Source organism: Pundamilia nyererei, unplaced genomic scaffold (genome assembly GCF_000239375.1).
Source record: "Pundamilia nyererei isolate P.nyererei 1_Seehausen unplaced genomic scaffold, PunNye1.0 scaffold00033, whole genome shotgun sequence".
Lineage (NCBI taxonomy): Eukaryota > Metazoa > Chordata > Actinopteri > Cichliformes > Cichlidae > Pundamilia > Pundamilia nyererei.
Genome location: NW_005187434.1, coordinates 59,204 through 81,806, shown reverse-complemented (window position 1 = coordinate 81,806; position 22,603 = coordinate 59,204). Strand labels below are relative to the sequence as shown.

At 41.7% G+C, this 22,603-nt stretch overlaps 4 protein-coding genes across 10 annotated transcripts in view; 2 read left to right on the top strand and 2 right to left on the bottom strand.

Moving 5' to 3' along the window:
* rtkna (rhotekin a) overlaps positions 1-10,088 on the top strand; it is a 53,172-nt gene extending 43,084 nt beyond the window's left edge. For 3 of the 5 annotated variants that reach the window (XM_005729355.1, XM_005729357.1, XM_005729358.2), the window contains exons 3-11: positions 648-701; positions 3,035-3,152; positions 3,825-4,049; positions 4,219-4,313; positions 4,876-4,982; positions 5,175-5,309; positions 6,250-6,415; positions 6,550-6,654; positions 7,649-10,088. In XM_005729355.1, coding sequence (XP_005729412.1) covers positions 648-701; positions 3,035-3,152; positions 3,825-4,049; positions 4,219-4,313; positions 4,876-4,982; positions 5,175-5,309; positions 6,250-6,415; positions 6,550-6,654; positions 7,649-8,361 — 1,718 coding nt within the window. In that variant the 3' untranslated portion in view covers positions 8,362-10,088. Of the gene's footprint in view, positions 1-647; positions 702-3,034; positions 3,153-3,824; positions 4,050-4,218; positions 4,314-4,875; positions 4,983-5,174; positions 5,310-6,249; positions 6,416-6,549; positions 6,655-7,245; positions 7,343-7,648 lie in introns of all 5 variants that reach the window. The other 2 variants (XM_013909909.1, XM_005729356.1) reach the window with 2 other exon arrangements.
* Positions 10,089-10,447: 359 nt separating this feature from the next.
* On the bottom strand, positions 10,448-13,843 carry mblac2 (metallo-beta-lactamase domain containing 2). The gene is made up of 3 exons (XM_005729351.1): positions 13,260-13,843; positions 11,455-11,669; positions 10,448-11,185 (listed from the first exon to the last, which is right to left on the bottom strand). The coding sequence occupies exons 1-3, from the start codon at positions 13,699-13,701 to the stop codon at positions 11,012-11,014; spliced, it is 831 nt and encodes a 276-aa protein (XP_005729408.1). The 5' UTR covers positions 13,702-13,843; the 3' UTR covers positions 10,448-11,011.
* An 82-nt stretch (positions 13,844-13,925) lies between these two features.
* On the top strand, positions 13,926-18,195 carry polr3g (polymerase (RNA) III (DNA directed) polypeptide G). Of its 2 annotated transcripts, XM_005729349.1 has the most exons (9): positions 13,926-14,146; positions 14,237-14,260; positions 14,425-14,556; positions 15,258-15,387; positions 16,994-17,059; positions 17,138-17,197; positions 17,287-17,348; positions 17,429-17,548; positions 17,643-18,195. In XM_005729349.1, the coding sequence occupies exons 3-9, from the start codon at positions 14,446-14,448 to the stop codon at positions 17,730-17,732; spliced, it is 639 nt and encodes a 212-aa protein (XP_005729406.1). In that variant the 5' UTR covers positions 13,926-14,146; positions 14,237-14,260; positions 14,425-14,445; the 3' UTR covers positions 17,733-18,195. The 2 variants fall into 2 exon arrangements, with proteins under 2 accessions (XP_005729406.1, XP_005729407.1); XM_005729350.1 differs by lacking the exon at positions 14,237-14,260.
* An 86-nt stretch (positions 18,196-18,281) lies between these two features.
* Positions 18,282-21,260, bottom strand: lysmd3 (LysM, putative peptidoglycan-binding, domain containing 3). 2 transcript variants are annotated; one of them, XM_005729347.1, is made up of 3 exons: positions 21,120-21,260; positions 19,978-20,253; positions 18,282-19,470 (listed from the first exon to the last, which is right to left on the bottom strand). In XM_005729347.1, the coding sequence occupies exons 2-3, from the start codon at positions 20,242-20,244 to the stop codon at positions 18,778-18,780; spliced, it is 960 nt and encodes a 319-aa protein (XP_005729404.1). In that variant the 5' UTR covers positions 20,245-20,253; positions 21,120-21,260; the 3' UTR covers positions 18,282-18,777. The 2 variants fall into 2 exon arrangements, with proteins under 2 accessions (XP_005729404.1, XP_005729405.1); XM_005729348.1 differs by lacking the exon at positions 21,120-21,260 and adding an exon at positions 20,965-20,984.
* Positions 21,261-22,603: the final 1,343 nt, after the last annotated feature.

Here is a 22,603-nt window from a genome sequence, read left to right as displayed (position 1 = left end):
AAGTTTGCACTGGTGATTGGTGCCTTGTTTGCGACTTGGTTAATATGAGCATCCGTTGTTATTGCAGGATATTTACAGTCATGTGGCAAAGAAACTCCCATGATTCAGTAGCTTGTGGAATCACTTTTAGCAATCCTATTCTGTGTTATACAGCTATGTGTTTTTCTCCTGACAACACTTCCAAATGAGCTATACCTGTTCAGTCTTTCTCAAATTTTAAGGTTATGAACTTTGACATTTAAGATGTTAACTGTGGCCTGTAGAGTCTGAGATGCAGCTCTTAGGTATTTTCCAGTTTCTGTCATCATTGCATACTCTGACCTTGGGGTGAATTTGCTGGGACGTGCAGTCCTGGGAAGACAGTGGTTGTGTGTTAGCACACACCCGAAAGCTCCAGACCTGCAAACTGTCTAAACTTCTGTTTTCATAGAGGCATCTACACTTGCTGATGGTTAACTAATCAAGTGCATTTGATTTGCAGCACCTGACTGCTACTTATCCTCCTAATTCCTATGACATCAGTATGGCTATACTTTATTTTTCACGGGGCTATTGAGGGTCCTGTGAAAGCTTTCTTTTTCACATGACTATAAAGAAAGGCACAATTGGTCCTCTGTTGTCTAATCTTCAGCCTGTTGTCTTTACAGATCTTCGGATCCCTCTCATGTGGAAAGACACGGAGTACTTCAAGAACAAAGGAGGTGAGAAGTCGTGTGCGTGTGCGTGTGTGTGTGTGTGTGTGTGTGTGTGAAGAAAGTCATTGATGACTTATGAATGATTTATACTTCCAGTATTTATTAATAATCAGCTTCTGTGGAAAGTAGCCCTCGGTTGCTTCCGCGGTTGTATCTGAAATCCTTGAAATAATGGGGCGGGGAGATGTGAGATTCATTGAGACTCTAGAATGAAAATGACCTTTTATTTCTCGCTTCCGGGTGAAAACGCTTACATGGACGGATTGCGGTGTGACATGTTCTCTGCTCTGTACCCATTTTTACACCCCAGACTCCAGACAGTGTGGCAAAAATCCATCTGTACAAAGTTGCCCTTTCTCACATCCAGCACACAACAGGAGGCTCTGTGTCAGATGAATTCTCAGCACTAGAAATATGCTATTTGCTGCTTTACTCAGTGGGTTGGGTATGGACCACACACTCACTCACTGTGATTTCTCTAGTCAGTGATCTACCCAGTTCTCACATGGGCTCAATCAGACATTAATTACTAGACTACTTACTGGGGGAGTTCACACAGTGAAGGCTGTTTAATTTCCAATTCAACTGATTCATTTAATATTGCCTAGAAACATTCAGGGGTGCAATGCATGTGCAAAAACGACTTTAGTCGCAGCTGTTAGAGATGATCTTCACAGTCATTGGGAGCTTTTTTGTTTTTTTTAGCTTTATCTCTCTACTTTACTCCTGGAAGCACAACTTGACCCACTGTCCTGTCTGGATTGCTTTGCCTCCTGGCTATTACAAAGAATCACGAAGGCAATGAAGCGCTTCATTCTTAGTAGTGATGGGAGAACTGTAAGCCAAAAACAAATAAAATCTGTGGTGCGTTTAAGGATCCACTCTAGTTTTCTGTCTTATGGAATATTCCTGTGAACCTGCTCGTATTAAATTGTCTTTGTGATAAAATTCAATAGAGCGCTGAGAATCTAACAATGGAAATTTTTTTATATTGGCCATTTTCTATCCCACCTGCTCTAGATAAATTTAATGTGTGTTAACCTCCATACCGTCATTATAATAGTCTCAGTGCTCAGCCTCTCCCTTGGCAACTCGAATGAATTAATCTGCATGACCTGTGCATGGAAATGAACTCTTGAGACAGGTAGTAGTAGTCTCTTAACAAAGCTTAATGAGGCTGTAAGTCAAGGTCATTAAGCACACAGAGACATAAACTGAGGCAAGGAGGAGCAAAGTGTGTTCCTTTCTCATCTGTCCAGTCAGATTTTAGTGAGGAGTGTTGATTTCATACTTGGAATAGTAATTGCGCAATGAAGTGTGGGACATTAGGTGTCAATGTGCCGTTTACATGGAAGCGCGAGTAGAACTTACCAGTGCCAGTTATAAAGTGTTTTATGAGGAAGAAATACAAGATTATCCCCAATATGAGGTTGTGGGGTGAAGGTGCGATCATAGGGTTCTGGGAATCTTGGGAAATTCAAATTTTCCAATCTTTTCTTTAATGTCAAGTCCTTGCTCACCTCTAGACCAATTTCAGTGCTGCTGCTATTTTTAAATTGTTTCGTGTAAGCTCGTTTTGTTCCCAGAGGCATTGGTGCCTCTTCGGTGCTCACTGGATCTCCTCTAGTGTGTAAGAGCGGCAACCCATCCACTTTTATTTTTGAAACGTGGACATCGCTCAGACGCCTCAATGGACACAGCCCTTAGGAATTTGACAAAAAAAACCCCACTCATATGCTACTCTTCTTTTCTTACAGAAAACTACTGTTTAGTCTCGCTGACCTTAGGCAATCATTCAAAACAACAAACTGTTCCGTCTCAAAATAGCGGCAACACTGAAATCATTATATCAGTGTACAAGAAGGTGACCTTTAAGTGGAGATTGGTCAAATTTTGATTTTTATGGGTAGATTCCTGGAACTTTCTAATCAAACTGCTCGAGAAGAAGAGATTAGGCCTGTCTGCCCCAACTCTGTCTGTCTGTTGTAGTTTCTTTCATAATTTCTCACTGGTGTTATGGAAATGATGGTTTTCTTAGACACAAAGATTTCAGGTTTTATCTATAATCACAGTGAAACCTGTCCTAAAATATAATCTTCACATACACAAAGATTCCTGTAGTTTAGTTTCAAAATACTGTTCACTATTTCCCAGGAATTCTTAGCACAGCTGACCATTAAACTGAAACCAACAGTTTAATGTTTGCTGCATTGCCATTTTGGCTCTGATTTTTAAAGTGATGCAAGTAAATGAAAGCTGCTGAAGTGTTTCAAAAATGCACTGTTATGTAGAAGTGTTTCCTCTTCTTCTCTTCTGACTTTCTACATTTTCATTTGTAGAGCTTCATCGATGTGCGGTGTTCTGCCTGTTGCAGCTGGGAGAAGAAATCTTTGATACAGACATGGTGATAGTAGACCGGACACTCACCGATATTTGCTTTGACAACACTATCGTATTGTAAGTCACCTGTCAGTCCTATAACCGAACAGCCATATAATCTGTGACCATCACAGAAGACTGTAGTAAAACCAGTAGTTTAATATTGTATTAATATGGTTTTGTAATGTTGTACATCCAAAGTTGAACAATTAGTAAATACACTGTTTGATACACTGTAAGTACCAATGAGAGGGCGATCTATAACACCTGATTGTTAAGCCAATTTTATGTTCGGTATTTAGAATTCAAATAAATTTAGTTGGCGAGTAACTGAAAGTGCAATCCAGTACAAACTACAATCGTTTTGCCAGTTCAGTTTTATTTATGTAGTGTCAAATCACAATAACAGTTGCTTCATATTGTAGGATTATCCTACAATACCCTAGAGACCTAAAGACCCTACAATAATACAGAGAAAACCCCAATAATCAGATCTCCCCCTACGAGCAAGCACTTGGCAACGGTGGGAAGGAAAAACTGCCTTTTAACATGAAGAAACCTCCAGCAGAACCAGGCTCATGAATACTGTACAACATTTTTGCCCAAAATATTATACAAGAGAGGTATAAAAGAGCACACATGAAGCACATAGGTATGTGAAAGTAAGCACTGTACTCGAGTGGATGCACTTAGTTAGTCTTTTAAAATGACCGTTAAAGAGATGGTGATGATGAGCATTTTCTCTTGCAGTAGTGAAGCCAGCCCGGGTTTCGAGCTACGGGTTGAGTTGTATAGCTGCTGCTCAGAGGACGACTATTCTGCAGGCAGCACACCAAGGAAACTGGCCAGCAAGCTGAGCTCTTCACTGGGTCGATCAGCTGGGAAGAAACTCCGGGCAGCCATGGAGCCTGGACCGTGTAGTCCCGTAAGCAACGGAGGGGGAGCCCCTCTCCTGCTGCCAGTTCCCTCTGTACCGTAAGTTTAGCTTCATATAATATCTATCGTTTTTATACAAAAACAGAAAATGGATTGGAAATAACTTGTCATTTCAGAGAGCAGATATTTATTGAGACCATCGCTCACTGCAAACATGCATACTCAAACACCAAATTAAATTCTTCTCTTCACTCTTGTGTGTTGACAGGGGCCCGAAGTACCACCTCTTAGCCCACACCACACTGTCACTGTCACACGTCCAGGACAGCTTTCGCACGCATGACCTCATCATTTCAGGCAACGGTGAGTGGCAGCCACCATCAATCTGTGTCCTCGCCATCTTTCTGCTTCCTCTGCCAAATCGGCCATCTGTCTATTTTTCGTCTTTCTCGTCACCGCCTCACTTCTTCGCCCGTCATTCTGATCATTTCCTTTACACCAGCATATGGCGCAGCTATGCCTCCTCCTCTTTTCCTCCTCTGTCCTCCCACTTTCTCTGACAGGCAGCCATTGTCAAGGTCACAGTAATAAAGGCTGCGCTAGTGAGGTGACTGCTGTGTAAAGCTGTAATGATGCTGGATAACAAGGGTCCAGACCCTAACACAGACAGGCCTCTAGTGTTTTATTCATTGGCCCTGCAGCCTGCTGTAAAGTTTCACTGCCAAACTGCATGACACTCCCTGCAGCTGCCATCCTTTTATACCCCAGTGTGTGCTAAAGGGGGGACGGTGTGACGTGAGGATGCAGTGTGTGTCGGTTTGTGTCTGTGGATGCATGTTTCTGTGTGGAATTTTAATGGCATGGGAATATTTTTATTTATTTATAGTGTTTATTTTTTCCCCATCCATCTATTCCCTCCCTGCAGAAGAGTGTTCATACTGGCTGCCACTCTATGGTAGTATGTGTTGCCGCCTCGCAGCTCAGCCTCACTGTATGACCCAACAGATGATGAGCGGGTGCTTGAAAGTTAAGGTAAGCTGGCAAGCCTGCAAATGTGCGTTGCTGCAAACTATTCCTCCAGGGGTTGTGCTAGATTTTTTGGCATATATCCACACTTTTTATTCTTTTTCTCCCCTACCACATTCCTGTTCTCTCAATCTCATGTTGTCGTCTCTCTTTGTGTGCGTATTTTTTGCTCCTTTTTTCCATTTTTTCTTTACCTAGCAGCAGTGTGGAGGTGACCCTCAGAGTTGGACAAAAGTTCACGCCGTTCTCAAAGGAACAAACCTTTTCTGCTACTACCGGCAAGAAGATGTGGAGGCTAACGTTGAGCCAGCTTTCACTATTGGCATCAACAAGGTCAGCAAAGAAATCTGAAAGGCAGTATATTATCTCTTTGAGCTCGATCCAGCCTTAGAGAAGCAGTAGCTGCATATTTTTGGTAACACCTTAGGCATCAGAATAGATGGTAAGAAAACAAGCTTGTGGATTACCACACGTTTAAATAACAAGCTCACTGGTAGACTCTGAGCCTAAAGAGAAAATTTAGCTCTTTTCTTTGCAGCGGTTCTCAAGGTTTATTTTAAAAAGCCACCTAGAGCTGTCAGAATCGAGCTCCACTGAGTTCATGAGTACCAAACTGCGGTTGTTACCTTTTGAGGTGTGACTATAGAAACGTTCATCAGGCCTGTAAAGGCACATTTCTACTGCTCAAAGCTTTGTATACACAGGAAGACCCCTCTATCCAATTGGAAGTCATAATTCTCTCTTGCCATCATTTTTCCCTGCATCAAATAAAGATCAGTCAGCTGGCCAGTCACGCTCTGAATCATCTCATTTCCTGTGTCTTTAAGAGTCGATTCCTAGACTGCTTCACAATCTTTCTGTAGTGACGCACTCGGTCTTTTGTGTCCTCTGACCTTGAGCATGCTGATAACCTAAAGCCAAGTCAATCAGATCAGGTCTGTATAATCTTTTGTGCGGCTCACATTAGAGGAGACAGAAAGAGGGAGCGCAGCATGGCAAAGGCGTAAACAGGACAACACTGCCATCTAGTGGTCATAGCCATACCTAGCCATATTTAGAGTACAGCAAGTTATGGGAATTGGGAGTCAGAATCCTTTTGTTGGATAATTGCTGGAGGGAAATGGTTTGGAAGAGCACTAATTGGTGACTTTATTAATGAAGGCTTATTTTCAGTGGAGACTTATTCATTGAACCACACTGTACTTCCATTCGTTCCCTGTTGTAGACATTTTTGCGGTAGATGATTGTATTCTTTGCCACTCCTGTGTTTCAGGAGACCAGAATACGTGCATCAGAGAAAGACCCTCTCAGTAAAGTTCAGAATATCTGCATCAGCAACCATTACGGAGGGGAGGAGGTTACGCACACTGTGACCACAGACAGCCGCGAGGAGACACACCGCTGGATGGAAGCCTTTTGGCAACATTTCTACGATATGAGTAGGTCCTTATGTGTCATTTAAACCCGCAACATGTGGTCGTTTAACATATGTTTTAAAGGACAGCATATAGTGCCGTATATTCTCCATCTGCTGCTTGATTTGTTGATGGTGACGTTTGCCTCCAATGTACAGGCCAGTGGAAACAATGCTGTGATGACTTAATGAAAATTGAACTTCCATCTCCGCGAAAACCAGCTCCTATCACACCGAAACAAGGCTCTTTGTATCATGAAATGGGTAAGAATTCTCCTTGTGTCAAGGTGTTTTTTGGTCACTTATAACCTAATGTGAAAAATAAAGCACTGTGCCTGCATTGCATGTGGCTGTGTTGAATTTCTGTTTCTTGAGTGCACGTGCATCAAAGATGCTGTCAATTACGTTTTCCTATCCGATTTCTCAAACTCACTCTCTGCTTCACTTCTCTGTGCTCTAAATAGAAGGGTTCTTATCTCTGACGTGCTGACTAACTTGTCTTCTGTTTCTCTATTCCTCTTTTTCCTTTTCACGTTCCTTTGTATGTCATATCTATCCTTCCTCGCCATTTCCTGTTCCCCTATTTCCCTTATTTCCGTGTGAAATAACGTAAAATTAATTTCATCACGCTTTTCATAAACTTTCACCGTTCATTGTAATGGTTGAATTATCTTGATGCATGAATGAAATCTTTCTTTGTTTTCCCATCACTCCTCTTTGAATGAGCGTGTATCCTTTTCCTTTTTTTGTCATGTCCATTAAAATTGCCAAACTACCAACTTTTCCCTCATCCCCGTCTCTGCTCTATCCCAACTCTCTCACCAACTTCCCTGTTGATTTTCCTAACCCTGGCAGCTCCTCTTGCCACACCCTCCTGTGAGGGTCTTCTGCTGCAGGATAACGCTGTGTCTGCTGAGATTCGTGCTCTGCTCTCATCCTATTACAACGACAGGTGAAGTAACAGGACTAGGACTCAACATGAATTGGTTTGTGGTAAATGTTGCAATCCCAAGAAGCTGGACTCTGCATTCTGAATAGAATTATGCAGTATTGTAATCTGCATGAATTGGAAAGATGTCATGAATACACTCAAAATGTTAAAAATATCCTACAGTAATTGCTATCTTTAGCACTTGTTCTAAAGAAAAAACCCTGCAATTTAGATTTAATCCCAGGAAAAACTGATCAGTCTGTAAAACTGGTCTCAGGTTTACTCCATGGCGGCATACTAATAAGATTTGCCGTTTTTCTCTTGCAGTTATTGAGTCATCTGATGACCTCAGCAGCACCGTGTCAGACATCCTGGCTCGGAGAATGCAGGAGCTGGAGCTCCGTAGCCAGCTAGGCACCTCTCCCACCTGGATGTCTGCGTTTGAGGAGAGCAATGCCAGATGTACTGGCCGCTCTCGTCACTGTACTCGCATGTCTGGCCACAGCCCCTGCACCCCTCATCGACTGCCTCGGAGTCCTGTGAGTCCTCACCGCTGCCCACAGCTCGGCCTGCTGTCTTCAGACGCAAGTCTGACCTCAGATAGCGACAGCCACTGTAGCACCAGTCCCTGCTCTCACCACCACGGCTGGCCTGAACCTACTTCCAGCTACTCTCTTTTGTCATCTTCCCCCTCGCGTCTGAGGCCACGCACTCTTTCTTTGGATGCTAAGCTCAGCACCCTTCGAGGGAGAGGGTACGGAGGTGGAGGGACCTTCCAGTGTTCCTGCCAGCCGCCTCCCTCGTCCCTGCTTGCTCCTCTCCCCATCTCCAGTCGCTCCCCCCGGTCAAAGCACAGCACACAAACCACGCTATCGTGCTCCAGCTCCACCTCAAGCAACAGCTCCAGCAACAGTGAGGGCAGCCACAGCCCAGAGACATCAGAGGGAGGCCCCTTCTCTAGGCCCTCCCCAGCTCGACGCAGCCTAAGAAACCTCAGGGCCAGACTTGATCCTCGCAACTGGCTCCAGAGTCAGGTGTAAACTTCATTTCTGACAGTGTTTTTTTTGGTTTTTTTTGCTTGCCTAAAGGCAACAGTGCTTATTAAACCATGGTTTAATTAGCTTAACACATGAACCAAACTCAGGCAATCTGCGATGCCACATGCACAGCCCTGAGAAGGATTCCTCCAGCCTGCCTCTTGGTGGAGGACGAGCCATGGAAGACCCTTCTTGGGCGAACTGGAATGTCTTCTAACACAAAAGACATGTGACAATCACTGCAGGAGTCTCTGACATTTGCTTGGTTGCCACAGTGTTTCAAAACAGTCCAAAAGTATTTGGGAGGTACTCTGCTTGCTTTGAGAATTGATGGTAATGCTGCTTGGAAGAAGTTGATGCTAACAGATAAGGGCATGCTCAAATTCATGCCACACTAGGTCTACTTTCTGTCTTTGAAAATCTGATTTTGAAACTGGAAAAAATAAAAACAAAGTAAAAAAAAAACACACACACATTTTGAGTGGCCAGTGATCCTGGCCACTCAAACATGTCTGTTAATGCACTAGTCGTATTTTGACTGGATGTTTCCTGTTATGTTCAAAAAGTTTGCAGTGTTTGCAGTATAGAAGCCAGTTAGCATGAGGTAATATGAACACACCAGTCAAGATTTTTCCAATATTAGAGACTGCTATGTGTAGAGGTAAGGGTTATTTGTCGCCTGTACTGTGATACTTGTTTCAGTCTACTTATTATTCATGCTATTTGTGGGGTCTCCCAGAACGACTATGCACCATTTTTGTTTTCATGCATGTTTTGACTTGCAGTTAAAATATTTCTTTGTCAGATCATTTCAAATGACTCTGCAAGTGCTCATACTTACTGTACTAGTTACGACTGTGATCTCTTCAGGGTAAAAAATCTGTGCTCTCCTCTTATCTGCACACTATTGACAGGCTGCCATCAGACTAAGTAATAGATTTGTATGCACACAGTGCAACTCCTAAGCAAACTGATTATAACCAAAGCTCAATTATTATTGAAAACCCAAGCCATACTAATCTGCAGCATTGTTTGTTTTCAGTTTCCAATCCTGCCGTCCAGCGATTTATTATCACGCAACAAAGAAAGAAAACTGATTTAATCTTGGCGAAATTCTAAAAAAACATTCTAAAAAAAAAAGTGTGCTTACATGAACTCTAGTCAGTCACCTTTTTAATGATTTCTTAACACTGCCGCCAACTTCTTGTTACATTTTTGCTAGTTAGACAGTCAGTGCAGTTACTTCTTCTTACAGAAAACCTTATAGGAGGGTTGGCGTTGTCAGTGCAGTAAAGCTTTGCCTCTTTTTTTCCCCGTTTCCGTGTTTATTGTGGACTCTGGAAGCCGTTGCCCTCTTGGGGACTCAGAACTCGAATCATTTTTACTAAGATCTGTCGTACGCTGAACGACAGCATTTGTTACTGTAAATTAATTTTTATAAGTTAACAAATAAACCTCCTGTATTTGTTTCTTTTCTTTTTTTTGTTACATTACTGAATTTGTTATAAATGCAGCTGTGTTGATATTTGATGATCATAATATTAGATAATGTGCAGATCTTTTAACTGTCACAGATAACATTGAATGTTATAACCTTGGCGGAGTTTCCCGTGTTGGCAGGCTTCGTGTTCTGCATGCATGCCATCCTCGGAGGTGAACTGAAAACGAGAGGTGTGGAAATCTCGTGTTTAAATAATATAACATTAAATAAATGTTTTATGAATTAAAAATTGTCTTTTCTTATGTATCCAAATTAACATGTTCTGTGTATATTTTTATGGTGAAATTCTTTAGTAACTTAAAAATAAAATCTGATATTTCTGTTAGAAGGTTAAATCACGCTACTTTTCTTAATTTTGTACACTAAAAGGCCCCCAAATTAAACCCTTTCCATGCATTGAGAGAGGTTTCCATCAGATCAGAAAATGACTTTAAGTTCTCTATCCTTTGAACATGTGTTGGATCATATTCCATCCACTTCTGTTCTGCCCTTTTTTCCCTCTCTTGCAACAAATCCCATTTGAGTTCCCCCTGCAGAAGCAAATCCACTTAGAAGCCGCCGCAATCTGTGCTGCAAAAGACTCAAAAAGTAGGTAGAACAGAGACTTTTATTGTCTGTGTTTCGATAGCAAAGCCGCAGATTAGTCAATAGTACAAAGCACAATTACAAACATCGGAGGTAGTCGACACTGAGTCTTCACTGAGCATTGTAATATGCATAGAGAACACTATGGCCATAATGACTTTGTTTCAAATGTCTCAGAGGAAAACCCAAAGCGCCCTGTTCTGTTTGTAGTGCAGAGTTGTGCTATTGTTGTGCTATTGTAACTTCACGTATGCTTAAAGTATAAAAATCAAACACTGAATTATATTAACACCGACATATACATATTCATCAGCATATAAGACCAGTAAATATTTTTATAATAGGCTTCATATGGTGCTGATTATTCACTTCTGTAACCCAGTAGGGACATTTCACACAAAGTTTGGCAATTACTTGATTTTCAGCTGGATTACATAAGTAAATGGACAGCATTACGTTAAGTTGCAGATAAAACAGAGGTAACCCCGCCCCCAGTCTTCCATGTCCTCCATACTAAAACATCTCTCTTTGTGCACTTGCTTCCTGCAGCTCAATGACCCACTCTCATTAGCAGGCACACCGTGGGTTGCACACCCGCAGAGCCACCCCAGCCAGACTCCTCCAGGCAAACGTGGAGAACTTTGCAGGGCATGTTTCAGCCCTGCTGATGTACGTGGAGGCAAGCCGATGGAGCCGCTTCGCACCGAATGCGTTGTAGTGCCCTGGGAGGACTTGGTCGACCTGTTAAATCAATTTTAAAGCCAATAAATATGTATTTTATTTAACAAATAATGTTTAGTACATGTTAAATTATATTGTTTTAAGTATTAGCACAGAAAACACAGCTTGTATATGTAGGCTAATAGATACTGGTATGCCAAATTTCAGACATTTTCATTATAAATCTATGAAATGTTGATATACGGTGCTTTGGGATAAATACCCCTGGAAAAAAAGTGGAACTGTGTACTGAAATTGTGAGGCTGCTCTCTAGTGGGCCTTAGAGTTACCTGTTCGCTGTCCACCAGCCCAACCAGGCGCTCACAGCTGCTTATGTAGTCACTGACATGGCTGTAGGGCAGCCAGTCAATCATTGCGCCGTCATACACAACGTCGCCACTGAAAAGCAACTTATTGTCCCGGTCATGAAGGCAAATGCTTCCCCGAGAGTGTCCGGGCATGTGAAGCACAGTCAGCTGTCTATCACCAAGATTGATGACATCACCTAAGCAGGAGAAAGAGAGGTTGAGAAGGCATTAGGTTTTGATAATTATTCACACATACAAACATGGCATGAACCGTAATCACCGGCGACTATGCATTTAAAATCTTAGACTGTCATGTCACTGAGTCACACAGATTCTGTGACATTCAGTATATCATCGATTTGATCGAGGCCAGTTATGAGTTGCACTGGCAAAAAGGGTGAAGTTGATACATCAGGGAATGAGATATACCAGCTGCACTGCAGTAGTGGCTCTGACACAGCAGAACAAGTTACTCTACAATACTGCATTTTGCATCAAACCCCAATGGATATAGTGGTTCAGCAAATACATTATTTATGATATAAGCTTTGTGTATTATTATGTGTGATATTCTGGTGAATGTGTGCTTTACATAAAGACTCCAGTGACCAGTGCTTTCAAACAATGTATCCACTTTCACATTTATCAAGTAGGTTGATTCAGCTCGTCACCTGCTGATCTCTGACCCACTAATAATAATAATAATTTTTAATAATAATTTTTTAATTTTTAATTCTACAACTGTTTATAACTTGCATAGTTCACATTTCTGTATAGCTGTATATCTTATATTTCTGTATAGTTTTTCATATTTATATCCTGTTCATAGCCTGTACATAGCTTGTACTCACTACAACCTGTACATACTTATAGTTATAGAATATTCACAACATACTTCATACCGTGTACATTATAACATACCATAATAGACCCATTTCTGTAATATACTTACATATCTATATTATTGCTAATATATATTTGTAATAGATCTATATCATGGCTAAAGCACTTCTGGATGGATGCAAACTGCATTTCGTTGCCTTGTACCTGTAAGTTGTGCAATAACAATAAAGTTGAATTCTATTCTATTCTACTATAAAAAAAATTGTTTAAGAAAAGAGAAGACTGTGTGGTTGTTACTCCGTGCAGAGGGATGCTTTCATTAAGTGTGACACCAGTCTCTGTATGCTCTTCTTCTTTCTTGGAAGCAAGAGAATACATCAAAGCCATCACACTGGCTTAAAATAGAACAGCTCTGCAGATATAGAGAATGAGCATATAGTTGCTACCAATGGAATTTTTTTGATTGTCTTTTTTTTTTAAAGCATCCACTTCTAATAGGGAGAAATTGTCTGTACCTGCATTCCTTGGATAGAATATCCTGTTTTATGTAATGGGATAATTGCACCTGTGTAATCACCAGTCCTGGCCTCATGTTGCTGCATTGAACTGGTTCCTCTAGCCTACTTTGTAACTGTAAAAATTACTGGCAGACCGACCCCTTGTCCCATCCCCACTACCTCCATTACATATGTAATACGTTTCGATGTGTGAGCTAGCAAGTCATTGTTGGTCTTCTGCCAAATCGCTGTGCAGAATCTGAGGCTGGAAACGACTCTGTAGAGCGTACTGTGCTCACACTAGGCCTGGTGCATCCATCAAGCCCATTACTGTATCGATTATGGTCCTTGTCACTAAGTGAATGCTTTTAGACCACGCTGGTATTTGATCACAGATCCATCCCTCTAGCCTAAATCAAATCTACAAGGGCTGTATCTCCTACCTACCCTCCTGCAGTATGTGTGTGGGCTGCACAGCCTTGACTTTGTAGTGCCTTGCCCTCCATCCCGGGCTGGGAGCCTCGGCTATCTCCCTGTCGCTGAGCCAAGTGACCGTCTCGAAGTTGTCTCCGTTGGCCAGGGCATCGACCTCCGCGCTGTGGACGCCCACCTGTTGGAACTGATGCAGACCACCGGAGTGGTCGAAGTGGGCGTGGGTGGCGATGGCAAGCAACGGGTTCTTCCTCTGCGGGTCTTTTCCCAGCAGGCCTTTGGCGTCGATGTATTCAGGCAAGCTCCTTAAGCCCAGACCCGTGTCTATCACCACGTCCTGGTGTGTGCCGCGCAGCAACCAGATGTTGGCTCGGTTCTCCGACTGGTAGAATCGCTCCTGGATCCAGAAGATTCCGTCTCCGAGCGATTTGTGAGCGTACCAGTCGACTGCAGACATCCCAGTTCATTCGCTTGTCGAAGTAGGGTTCAGTATGGTGTCGTACTGTCAGGTGATTTATTGGGGGGAGAGGTGTAACTAGCCTACCAGCTACAGATGATATGTTTTCATTGAGGTTAATGCGATGGTGGCCGCAGACACACCCTTGTAGGAGGACACTAAGCTCACTGGGCAAACCGATAAACGACGGCAGCTTAACGTGGGTTGCAATTGGCTATACGCAAACCACGCCTCCTCTGTCGTCACGCAGAGGAGGAGCGAGTTAAAGCCACATTTACGCATGCTGACAGTGGCGTATGGCGTGTGCAGGTTTCCAAAGCCGGTGCTAGCTAAGCAGTATAAAGTCTACGCAGTATAAAGTCTAAGCAGTATCTTCATTAGGTTCAGCTGAAATGTATGTGATTTTTAAGAAGTTGCCGAGGGACAGATAAAACCGGCCAGAGAGGTACATTAAAAAACTGAAACATGCGGATCCAGTAAGAGCTAAATATCGCTGTCCAGCTCTGAAGTAGACTGTGCTTTTTTTTTACATTAGGCGCAGTATACTAACAGGCTTCTAGTAAGTATTTCAACATATTATACACGCAGAGTGCGTCTCTGATGCTGACTAAAGCTTCATCGCTGGCAGAGTCACGCTCAAGGCGATGGAAGCTGTAGTACGTTAACTTTCATCAACACGTGTTGACTGGAGATATGTGGACGTGTGTGTGTGTGTGTGTGCAGGAACAGAGGAGACCTGCAGCCATGGCAGGCAAGGGTCGTGGAGTGGGTGCTTTTACCTTCAATATTGACGCTCTGGGCATCGGCAGGGGCAACATGCCAGAAGCCAGGGTGGGGCCCAGTCCTCTGTTTCCAGTAAGTACCGAACACAGTCTTTTACACACACACACAAGCGCACACACACACACACACACAAGCAGTATGTCAGATTGCATTTCAATATAACAAATTCACCTCTAATGCTCAAAAGGGTTGAGGTCAAACTTTACTGGAGTGACTTTAGGAGAGACCTTTTTGAGAGAGGTAGGTGAAATTTGCATGGAATTTGAATAGCAGACTATATACAGTGGACGTTTACTTATAATAAGTTAAGGTTTATTCTTTGTAATGAAATTTACAAAACATTTTACTGCATTTGTATTTAAATGAAGGCAGATGAAAGTATATTCATCGTGCTCATGGCCAACATGTGTTTAAGAGTTATGACCCAATGAGTGTCTCTCACAGTGTTCACAAATAAGCACAAAGGGGGTAAAGGGCAATAATGTATGTGCTTATGTAAAATTCATGGCCAGGTTTTCATTGGCCGTGTGTATTCCCCAAGAATATGGCAGATATTTACATTCCTCTTGGATTCTGCCAGGATGCTTTATGGGGATTTTTTTTCTTTTAAACACAGTTTGGACTATGCTATGCTTACAATGTAGTATATTTTGACTATTCATACTGAAAAAGTTGAACACCTTTACATGGCAGTCTGAATTTCAGTTAGATTTGAAATTTATTTGCACTTGAACATCATTAATATCGGCATTACATCATCCGTACTTCTCCAGAACACTGATTTTAAACCAGTTCCACTGAAAGCTGGCGAGGATGAGGACTACATGCTGGCCTTAAAACAAGAGATGAGGGGAACAATGCAACGGCTGCCACACAACATCAAACCTCAGTCCAATAAAGCAGGTGAGGAGAGCGGTGCATTAGAAGCCTGACATCAGCTGAAATGACGCTGTAAGACAGTTGTCTGCTGTTGGGGAAGATAATGCAGCTTTTAGGAACACAGACTTTCAGTTAAGGTCATATCTGGGAAAGGGAGAGATGCAGATTAATGACAGAATATTGAGTTACTGACATCTCATCTTGCGAAACCACAGACTTCTTTTGTATGGATTACTGACTTTTTAGAACTCTCCTGTTCCACAGTTATCTAAATGTAACTATGTAAAGAAGTCAGTGTATTTTATAGGGGGAAGGGGGGATTGCTTATTCAGCAGGAGGTCTGTGGTGAACATGACTATAGGGAAATTATCTATGGAAAGGAGGTGCACCCAGTTCTTCTGTGCAGAAGCACATATACACACATCATGACCGATAAACAGAGAAGCAGCTGCTTCATATCTACAGCCTCTTCAGCAAGACTCTCATCCCACGGTTGGGCACTACTTCCACTGTCTTAGATAGCTGTTAGACATTGTACTCCATCCCAAACCTGCAGTAAAAAGAGAGCTGGTTGATGGGCTGTAGAGCAGAACAAGTATTAAATGTCTTTTAGCTTGATGAGACCAAGGCCTATTAACTTCTCATCAGTGATCATCATTGAAAACAACTAGTCTGTCTTTGACAGGAAAAAAAGGAGGATTTGTTTGACAGGGCTCAGTGTATTGACGCACAATGGGAGAGTTGAAGGAACTCTGTGAAGATCCAAGAAGGAGAATTGATCATTTACATAATTTGGGGAAAGTCTATTTGAGCTATTTTTAAACAATATCAGATTCCAAGTTTTCCATTTTCTGGAAGAAGATCCGAACTGTTACCCTCAGATGAGAGAAAATTGGTTAGGATGTTCACAACAACCCAAGAACAACCGGGTCACAAGTCTACCGTGAAATTGAAATTACTCAAAGACCAGCCGCTAAAGCGAGTTTTAATTCTTTTGCCGACCACAAAAGAATACCCTGCTCCAAAATCAACAACTGAAATTTGCAGCTGCCTACATGGCCAAATTCTCGTCTGTAAAAAATCAACAACTTCAAATTCACCTTAAATCCACAGCTAGACGGTTGAAGTTTTGGACACAACTGGGTGTTCAAACAGGAAAGTGTTCCCAAATGCACATCAACATTGGTTTTGGATTGGATAAAGCAAGACCAACATTAAGATTCTGGCTTTCCCAAAACCACAGCCTCAACGTTATTGAAAATTTGTGGACTATGCTTAAAAGTCGGGTCCGTCTGGGTGGGCGCCATTTAGTGTTATCAATCCTTTCATCCTTCAAGGACTGCCAAAATTAATCCAAGCTTGTGTAACAAATTCTTTGGGGTTTTTTTTGTTTTGTTGTTAGAGGCATTAATGGTGCATGCTGTACAGTCCTTCCACTCTATAAAAATAAGAGTTCAAAGAAATCATTAAAGCCCCGAATTACCATCACATTCATGCCATTGACTGTACGCAAACTACTGACCATGACAATGTGGGGTGAGGATCACGAGTAACACTGCAGTTTGTGTTGACGCACAATAGAGTAAGTGTTTTTAAGAGTATGACCTTTCTTTTGTTTACATGAAAACAGAAGTGGAGAGATACACCGAGAGATACCTGAAGCAAAGCCAGATTGATGACAATGAATGGACTCCAGGTACGTATGTAACACATCATCATGGGGTTAGGTGGAACACAAAAAAAGAGGACGATGATAACATTTTTCTTTTTTTAGACTGGAACCTTTTTCCAAAAGAACTGATGCCCAGAAGAAAACGACCTCGAGCTAAAACGGGTACATTAGACACAATATGTATGAAATGACATTTCTTTTTACTTTCTTTGTTACTATAAGAATAAAGACCCAATGTTTAACTCCAACAGGCACAAAGAAAAGTGCGAAGATATCACGCAAGGACGCAGAGAACATTCTGACCAAATTAGATGTAAGCTTCATTTAAATTTACTGTCAGTTCTCTCTCCACATCTTTGGTGTTTCTCGTGAGTAATTTGATATTAATGTCAGGAACTGGCAAACAAAGATGACCCTGAAAAATCAGATGAGGAGACTGAAAAGAAGCCGGGAAATAAGGATGAAGAAGAGGAAATTGAAGAGGAAGAATACGAAGAGGAGGATATTGAAGAGGTGCAAATTTCAAGATGTACTGCAAAATGTGTTACACATAATGATCAATATGTGCAAACTAGATCGGACATTGCTTTTTATTTGTCCCGTGTAGGAAAACGACTACATAGAAAGCTACTTCGACAACGGTGAAGATTTCGCCGCGGACAGTGACGATAATATGGATGCCGAAGCAACATACTGAGCGTCTCTCAAGCAAGGAAGTGCTGAAGTTAAACATAATGTGACTGCTTCTTTTGGTTAAATATTGCACATGAGTTGGGAAAGCTGTTCAGTAGAGTGGAGCGAATTCTTTTCTAATCAAGCTTTCGTTAAAGACTAATGTAAATAAGAAATACTGAAATATTTGCACATGGCAATAATTTATTCAAAATAGATTTATTTTTCATCCTCTAGTCAGGTTTCACAGGTTGAAAGGCACATACTGTTAAGAACACACAATGCTCTGTCATAGAATATCAACTGAACACAGTGATAAAATAAAAGGGCTACATAACAAGTCTAAAAATTGTACATAATTACAAATGCGTTATTGTGGGAATATTGTGCATTTTCCTCACCATGCTCTTATTTATATTTTTGATTCTTAATTGGGGGAAAAAAAAAAACCCACAGTTCTTTCAAGCAGGATGGAAATTCAAGAAAAATTCATTTTAACTCCAACTGAGGATCAATACTGGTAGTGTACATAAAAACTGATGTTCAGTCTTCAAATAAATTAATTTTAACTACACACAGTGGCAGCAATCCTAACTTTTCCAACAAGTACCATTGGAAAGTGCAATGTAACTAACATGGCAAAAGTTACAGCTCAAACAGCTTTTATACAAATCCACAAACTCCCTGGGCAGCATTTGTGTGTAACCGGCTAAAAATTCTCCAGCACAGCTGACTGCAAAGACACCATCTCGAGTTTACAGGAGACACTCAGACCAACTATGAAATACAGTCACTTTTAAAAAGGTTGAAGCAGCACAGCATTGGTCTATCAAACCAGACGTAAATCTTGCAAAGAGTTGGACCCACATTCAGTCTGTCAACTGTATGCAAATGGAGAGACGCAAGTTATGATTGTGGCCACAACTTAATCTTTCAATCCTCCAAAGTTATTGTCTCCTGTATAGTTCAGCCAGATGGATTAGAGTGATGTTTTAAAAGTTATCTGTAAATGGGAACATCAGGATAGTTCTATTAGTTCTCTGAGTTAGCGACACATTTTAGGTGCTATGCTATGTTTTCTCATTTTCTCTATCTCCACCGTCTCCTGCTTTGTCCGCAACCCGTGCCTGCTGAGTTCCATTAACTGCAAGCCTAGGTTGAGCATCTCCAGGAGTGTCTTTACTTCCATTCAAACTGTTGCCTTGTTGAGACTCATGAGAGAAGCCTTTCTGAGTTTGTGTAGGCATACCATGATGGCTAACGTCAGCTTTCACAAGAACTTCATAGTACAACAGATAAAAGATGGGTGTGACAATGCCGACAAAAAGCATGATTGCCACAGCAGTCCACCATCCCATGCCCCAGTCTGCCCCATAATAAGGATCCTTCCTCTGTACTGGTTTATATCCAGCTTCTCCTAGTAATGGCTGCTGCTGCGTTAAAGAGGACACAACCTCACTGAGGCCGCTCCGAGATGGTCCTGTGGATTTCACCAGCCGCTCAATGTCCTTGTCCTTCTCCATCAGGAATCCTTCCACGCTGTCGGTGGAAGAACAGGAGTCCATGGAGGATTCAGAAGGGAGAGAAGTAATGTGCGAGACCTGAGGCGGGTGTCTAGTGCCTGTGGGCGAGGCAGATTTGAGAGTAGCAGCGTTATGAGTCTCAGTGAGGACACTAAAGCGCCTCACAGGAATCTTAACTGAACGCAGGGCAAAAAAGTCCTGCTCTGTCAAAAGGTTGTTGGCACGCTTGATGTCCGCCACCTGGGATTCACAGGGGAAAAAAAATTATAAGTAATTAATAAGCCACTTACAATTTGCTGTCTGTTAAACCTGTACTTGAACTCTTTACATGCATATATTTAAAAAAACACTGATTATAATAAACTTTCCACAGATGTTTGTCAATCTCACATATCTTTTCTAAAAAAGTGCTGCTTTACATATAATAAGAAATCATTTTGAAACATTGTAGTGAAAACTACAATGTTTCAATCTGAAGGTGTTAGGTTGTTTCCAATTCTTTGTTTAGCAAGCAGTTTCAATTTCAGAAATTAATAACCACTATCATCATAAAATAAAGTGAGCAACAGCAGCTTACCTACCTACAACTCACCTGCTTTCCTAGACATATAAAGCAACAAAGCATGTTTCTGTACGTTTCCCACATAAAGAGAAAAGTGCAGGTATACAAAAACAAACAAATGAGGATTTCAGTCCATGCTGCAAAGGAGAGGTAAGACAAACACACAAATCTAAGTAAACACATACTGAGCAATGGTACTGTAGGGCGATGCTGTTCAGAGTGTCTCCCTCCTGGATATCTCTGGTCAAATAGATAATGTCATCCATTCTCTCTTTAGAGGTGCTCCTCCGGAGTCTCTCTCTGCCACGAGGCCGAAGCTCATAGCTTTCCCCATCCTCTTCTGACATATCATTTTCTGAGCTGTTGTTTCCGAACAGATAGGCATGCCCGCCATTGGCAGGCTGCACCATGGTGGCTGACTGGAATCCATAGTGCTGGCTTCTGCTGGACATTTTTCTTCACTGTTTTAGGCAGAAAGAAACAATGGCTCAGAGCACAGGCTGATAGACTGAATCAAGAAAAAAAAAACTTATTAGAGTGTGCATCTTAAAATCTATGGGCTATCCAACTTACTTAACATGTGCTACTGTAGTTCAACAGAATAGGCATTAACATTTTGGCTGTATATACAGAAAACACATCAATCCTGCTATGATCTGACAGATAAGACTGATTACACTGAATGTTTTAGTCTCAACCTATACCACTATGATCATGCTATATGATCAGGCTAGTCAGCTCTCAAAAAGGCTCAGTCAGATCAGATAAAGGTCCACCATATCACAATTGTGAAATAACTGCAAGGCAATACTATGTTATCAGTTAAAAAAAGAAGCCGTCTATTTTTGAACCAATGTAAGGCCAGACAACGAGTGCTATGTAAGCAGCATCTAGTGCTGAATGGTTTAAACAACGGGCACACCAGCAGTCATCTTCTTATTCAAGTACGCAAGCATGCGATTAACTAACCAAGCTCGTAAAGTGATATGGTGGCTAAAATTTAAGGTTAGCAACTATTTAGCTACGTTGTTGTCTACGAACAGCACAATGCTGCTACACTCTCGCTTTTCTCGTAAAACAACGGTGAGGTGTGGGACGATTATATTTCAGAAATAACTGCGTAAGTTAAGAAACACTTTCTTTAAGCCATTAAACAACTGTCTTAAACAGACTTTCCAGATCCTCTCCAACAAGAAGCGACCCATCTCCACGGACTAGGCTAGTGCTAACTGGAGTCCACATTTATTATATCGCCACCGCTAATGAGCTTTGTGTCCCGTTGATCAGCAGTTGATTAAAATGTCTTTAGGAAATCGTTTACAACTACCTTTGCCTGATAAAGTGAATCCCGATCCCTCAATTGTTCTTTCTACTGTCCATACTTCCACTGGATTCTCCTTGGTCTCTCCCTGTAGTCTGTTTGTTACGTGCCTGCTAACCGCTATTGAACTGCTACCGCTCACGCCACGTCAACACAATATTTACGTAATGACGCTACCACACGCGACCGCAGCGCAACCTTTATTTTTTTGCCGCGAGGTGGCGCCCAACGTCAAGTAAAACTGCGTGTGCGTGTCGGGAGTGAGAACGGGTTTCTCTTGGCTGGCCTGGAAACGCCTTGGTGTTCATATTCATATTAATATTCTTATTCTTCTATGACAAAAAAGTACAAGTGTTCATTTAAAGAAATAAACAGAGCAGTAAGAGATGTTTTTTTAATTTATGTTTTTTTTAATTTTCCTTAGCCGAAGGCCGTATCGTTTGTTTTCTGACCTGGGAGTTGGATAGTCCTGGCTCAGGGACTTTTTTGGACGCCCTGTGTCACTACTGCTTCTGGCCTCTTGTTGTCTTTTGGTGTGTTTGGTGTGTTTTCAGAGGTTTCACTCAATGTCATATTGTTCATTTTCTTAACTAGGAGTCGGATAGTGCTTGGCGTCCAACTTTTTTGGCTGCTCTGTGTCACTGGTGCTTGTCCTGGCCTCTTGTTGTATTTCAGTGTGATTTCAGAGCTTTTGGTATCGCTCGAGGTCGTAACATCCATTTTCTCAACTTGGTCTTGGATAGTCCTTGAAGAAGAACTTTTTTGGATGCTCCGAGTCACTGTTGTTTCTTTTTTCTCAGTGTCTACTCTCATCCTCTTTCTCTCTGGAGAGTAGCTCTCAGAGTTGTTTTTGCTGCCTTTGGAAATCTGACTGTATTGTCTTTTCAACACAGTTTTTTCTTCACAGGTTCGTCTTTTTTTCCTTCTTGGAGAGCAGCTGTCGTCACTTCTGCAATTCTGTGCAACATAATTCGGGCCTCGCTTCCTCTTGAGTGGAAGCTGGAAATTTGTTTCATAGAAATGATAGAGTTGTTTTATTTTCTCAGTTTACACCCATGTTCATATTCGCGGTAGCTGCGAGGTTAAACTAATGGCTTTGTTTATAAAAGTACAACAGTGTACTGTTGGCTGTGAACATCGAGCCTTTATGGGGGCTAAACCCTGCCAAACGTGTCTGTAAACAGCTAGATTAACCTTAAGCCAGATAGATTCCGTTTTGTCTTAACCTCTGTCACTATGAACAGGATATAGTTAATATAGTTTACTCTACTTAAATACAGAGTAAACTGTATTATTTATATTCTGAATTACGTGTCCGTTGGTTACCACTGCTGACCCTGGGATATACAGTATAGCTAAAAAATAGTCTAAGAGACTATGCATAAAGAAAAAGAAAAAAATTGCACAATTCTAATAAGTCTGAAAGTCAATATTTGGTATGACCACATTTTCTTCAACATAGCCTGGACTCTCTTAGACAAGCTTTCTTG

What these genes read in the sequence shown, in the direction of transcription:
- mblac2 (XM_005729351.1), bottom strand. Translation starts at nt 13,701, where the DNA reads ATGTCTGCAGTCGACTGGTACGCTCACAAATCGCTCGGAGACGGAATC. An exon ending in CACACACATACTGCAGGAGG is followed by an intron (nt 11,670 to 13,259) that starts GTAGGTAGGAGA and finishes TCTCCTGCTTAG; the next exon opens with GTGATGTCATCAATCTTGGT. An exon ending in GGCTGGTGGACAGCGAACAG is followed by an intron (nt 11,186 to 11,454) that starts GTAACTCTAAGG and finishes TTGATTTAACAG; the next exon opens with GTCGACCAAGTCCTCCCAGG.
- polr3g (XM_005729350.1), top strand. Translation starts at nt 14,446, where the DNA reads ATGGCAGGCAAGGGTCGTGGAGTGGGTGCTTTTACCTTCAATATTGAC. An exon ending in ACCTCAGTCCAATAAAGCAG is followed by an intron (nt 15,388 to 16,993) that starts GTGAGGAGAGCG and finishes ACATGAAAACAG; the next exon opens with AAGTGGAGAGATACACCGAG. An exon ending in ACATTCTGACCAAATTAGAT is followed by an intron (nt 17,349 to 17,428) that starts GTAAGCTTCATT and finishes TATTAATGTCAG; the next exon opens with GAACTGGCAAACAAAGATGA.
- lysmd3 (XM_005729347.1), bottom strand. Translation starts at nt 20,244, where the DNA reads ATGTCCAGCAGAAGCCAGCACTATGGATTCCAGTCAGCCACCATGGTG. An exon ending in CCCTACAGTACCATTGCTCA is followed by an intron (nt 19,471 to 19,977) that starts GTATGTGTTTAC and finishes TGTGAATCCCAG; the next exon opens with GTGGCGGACATCAAGCGTGC.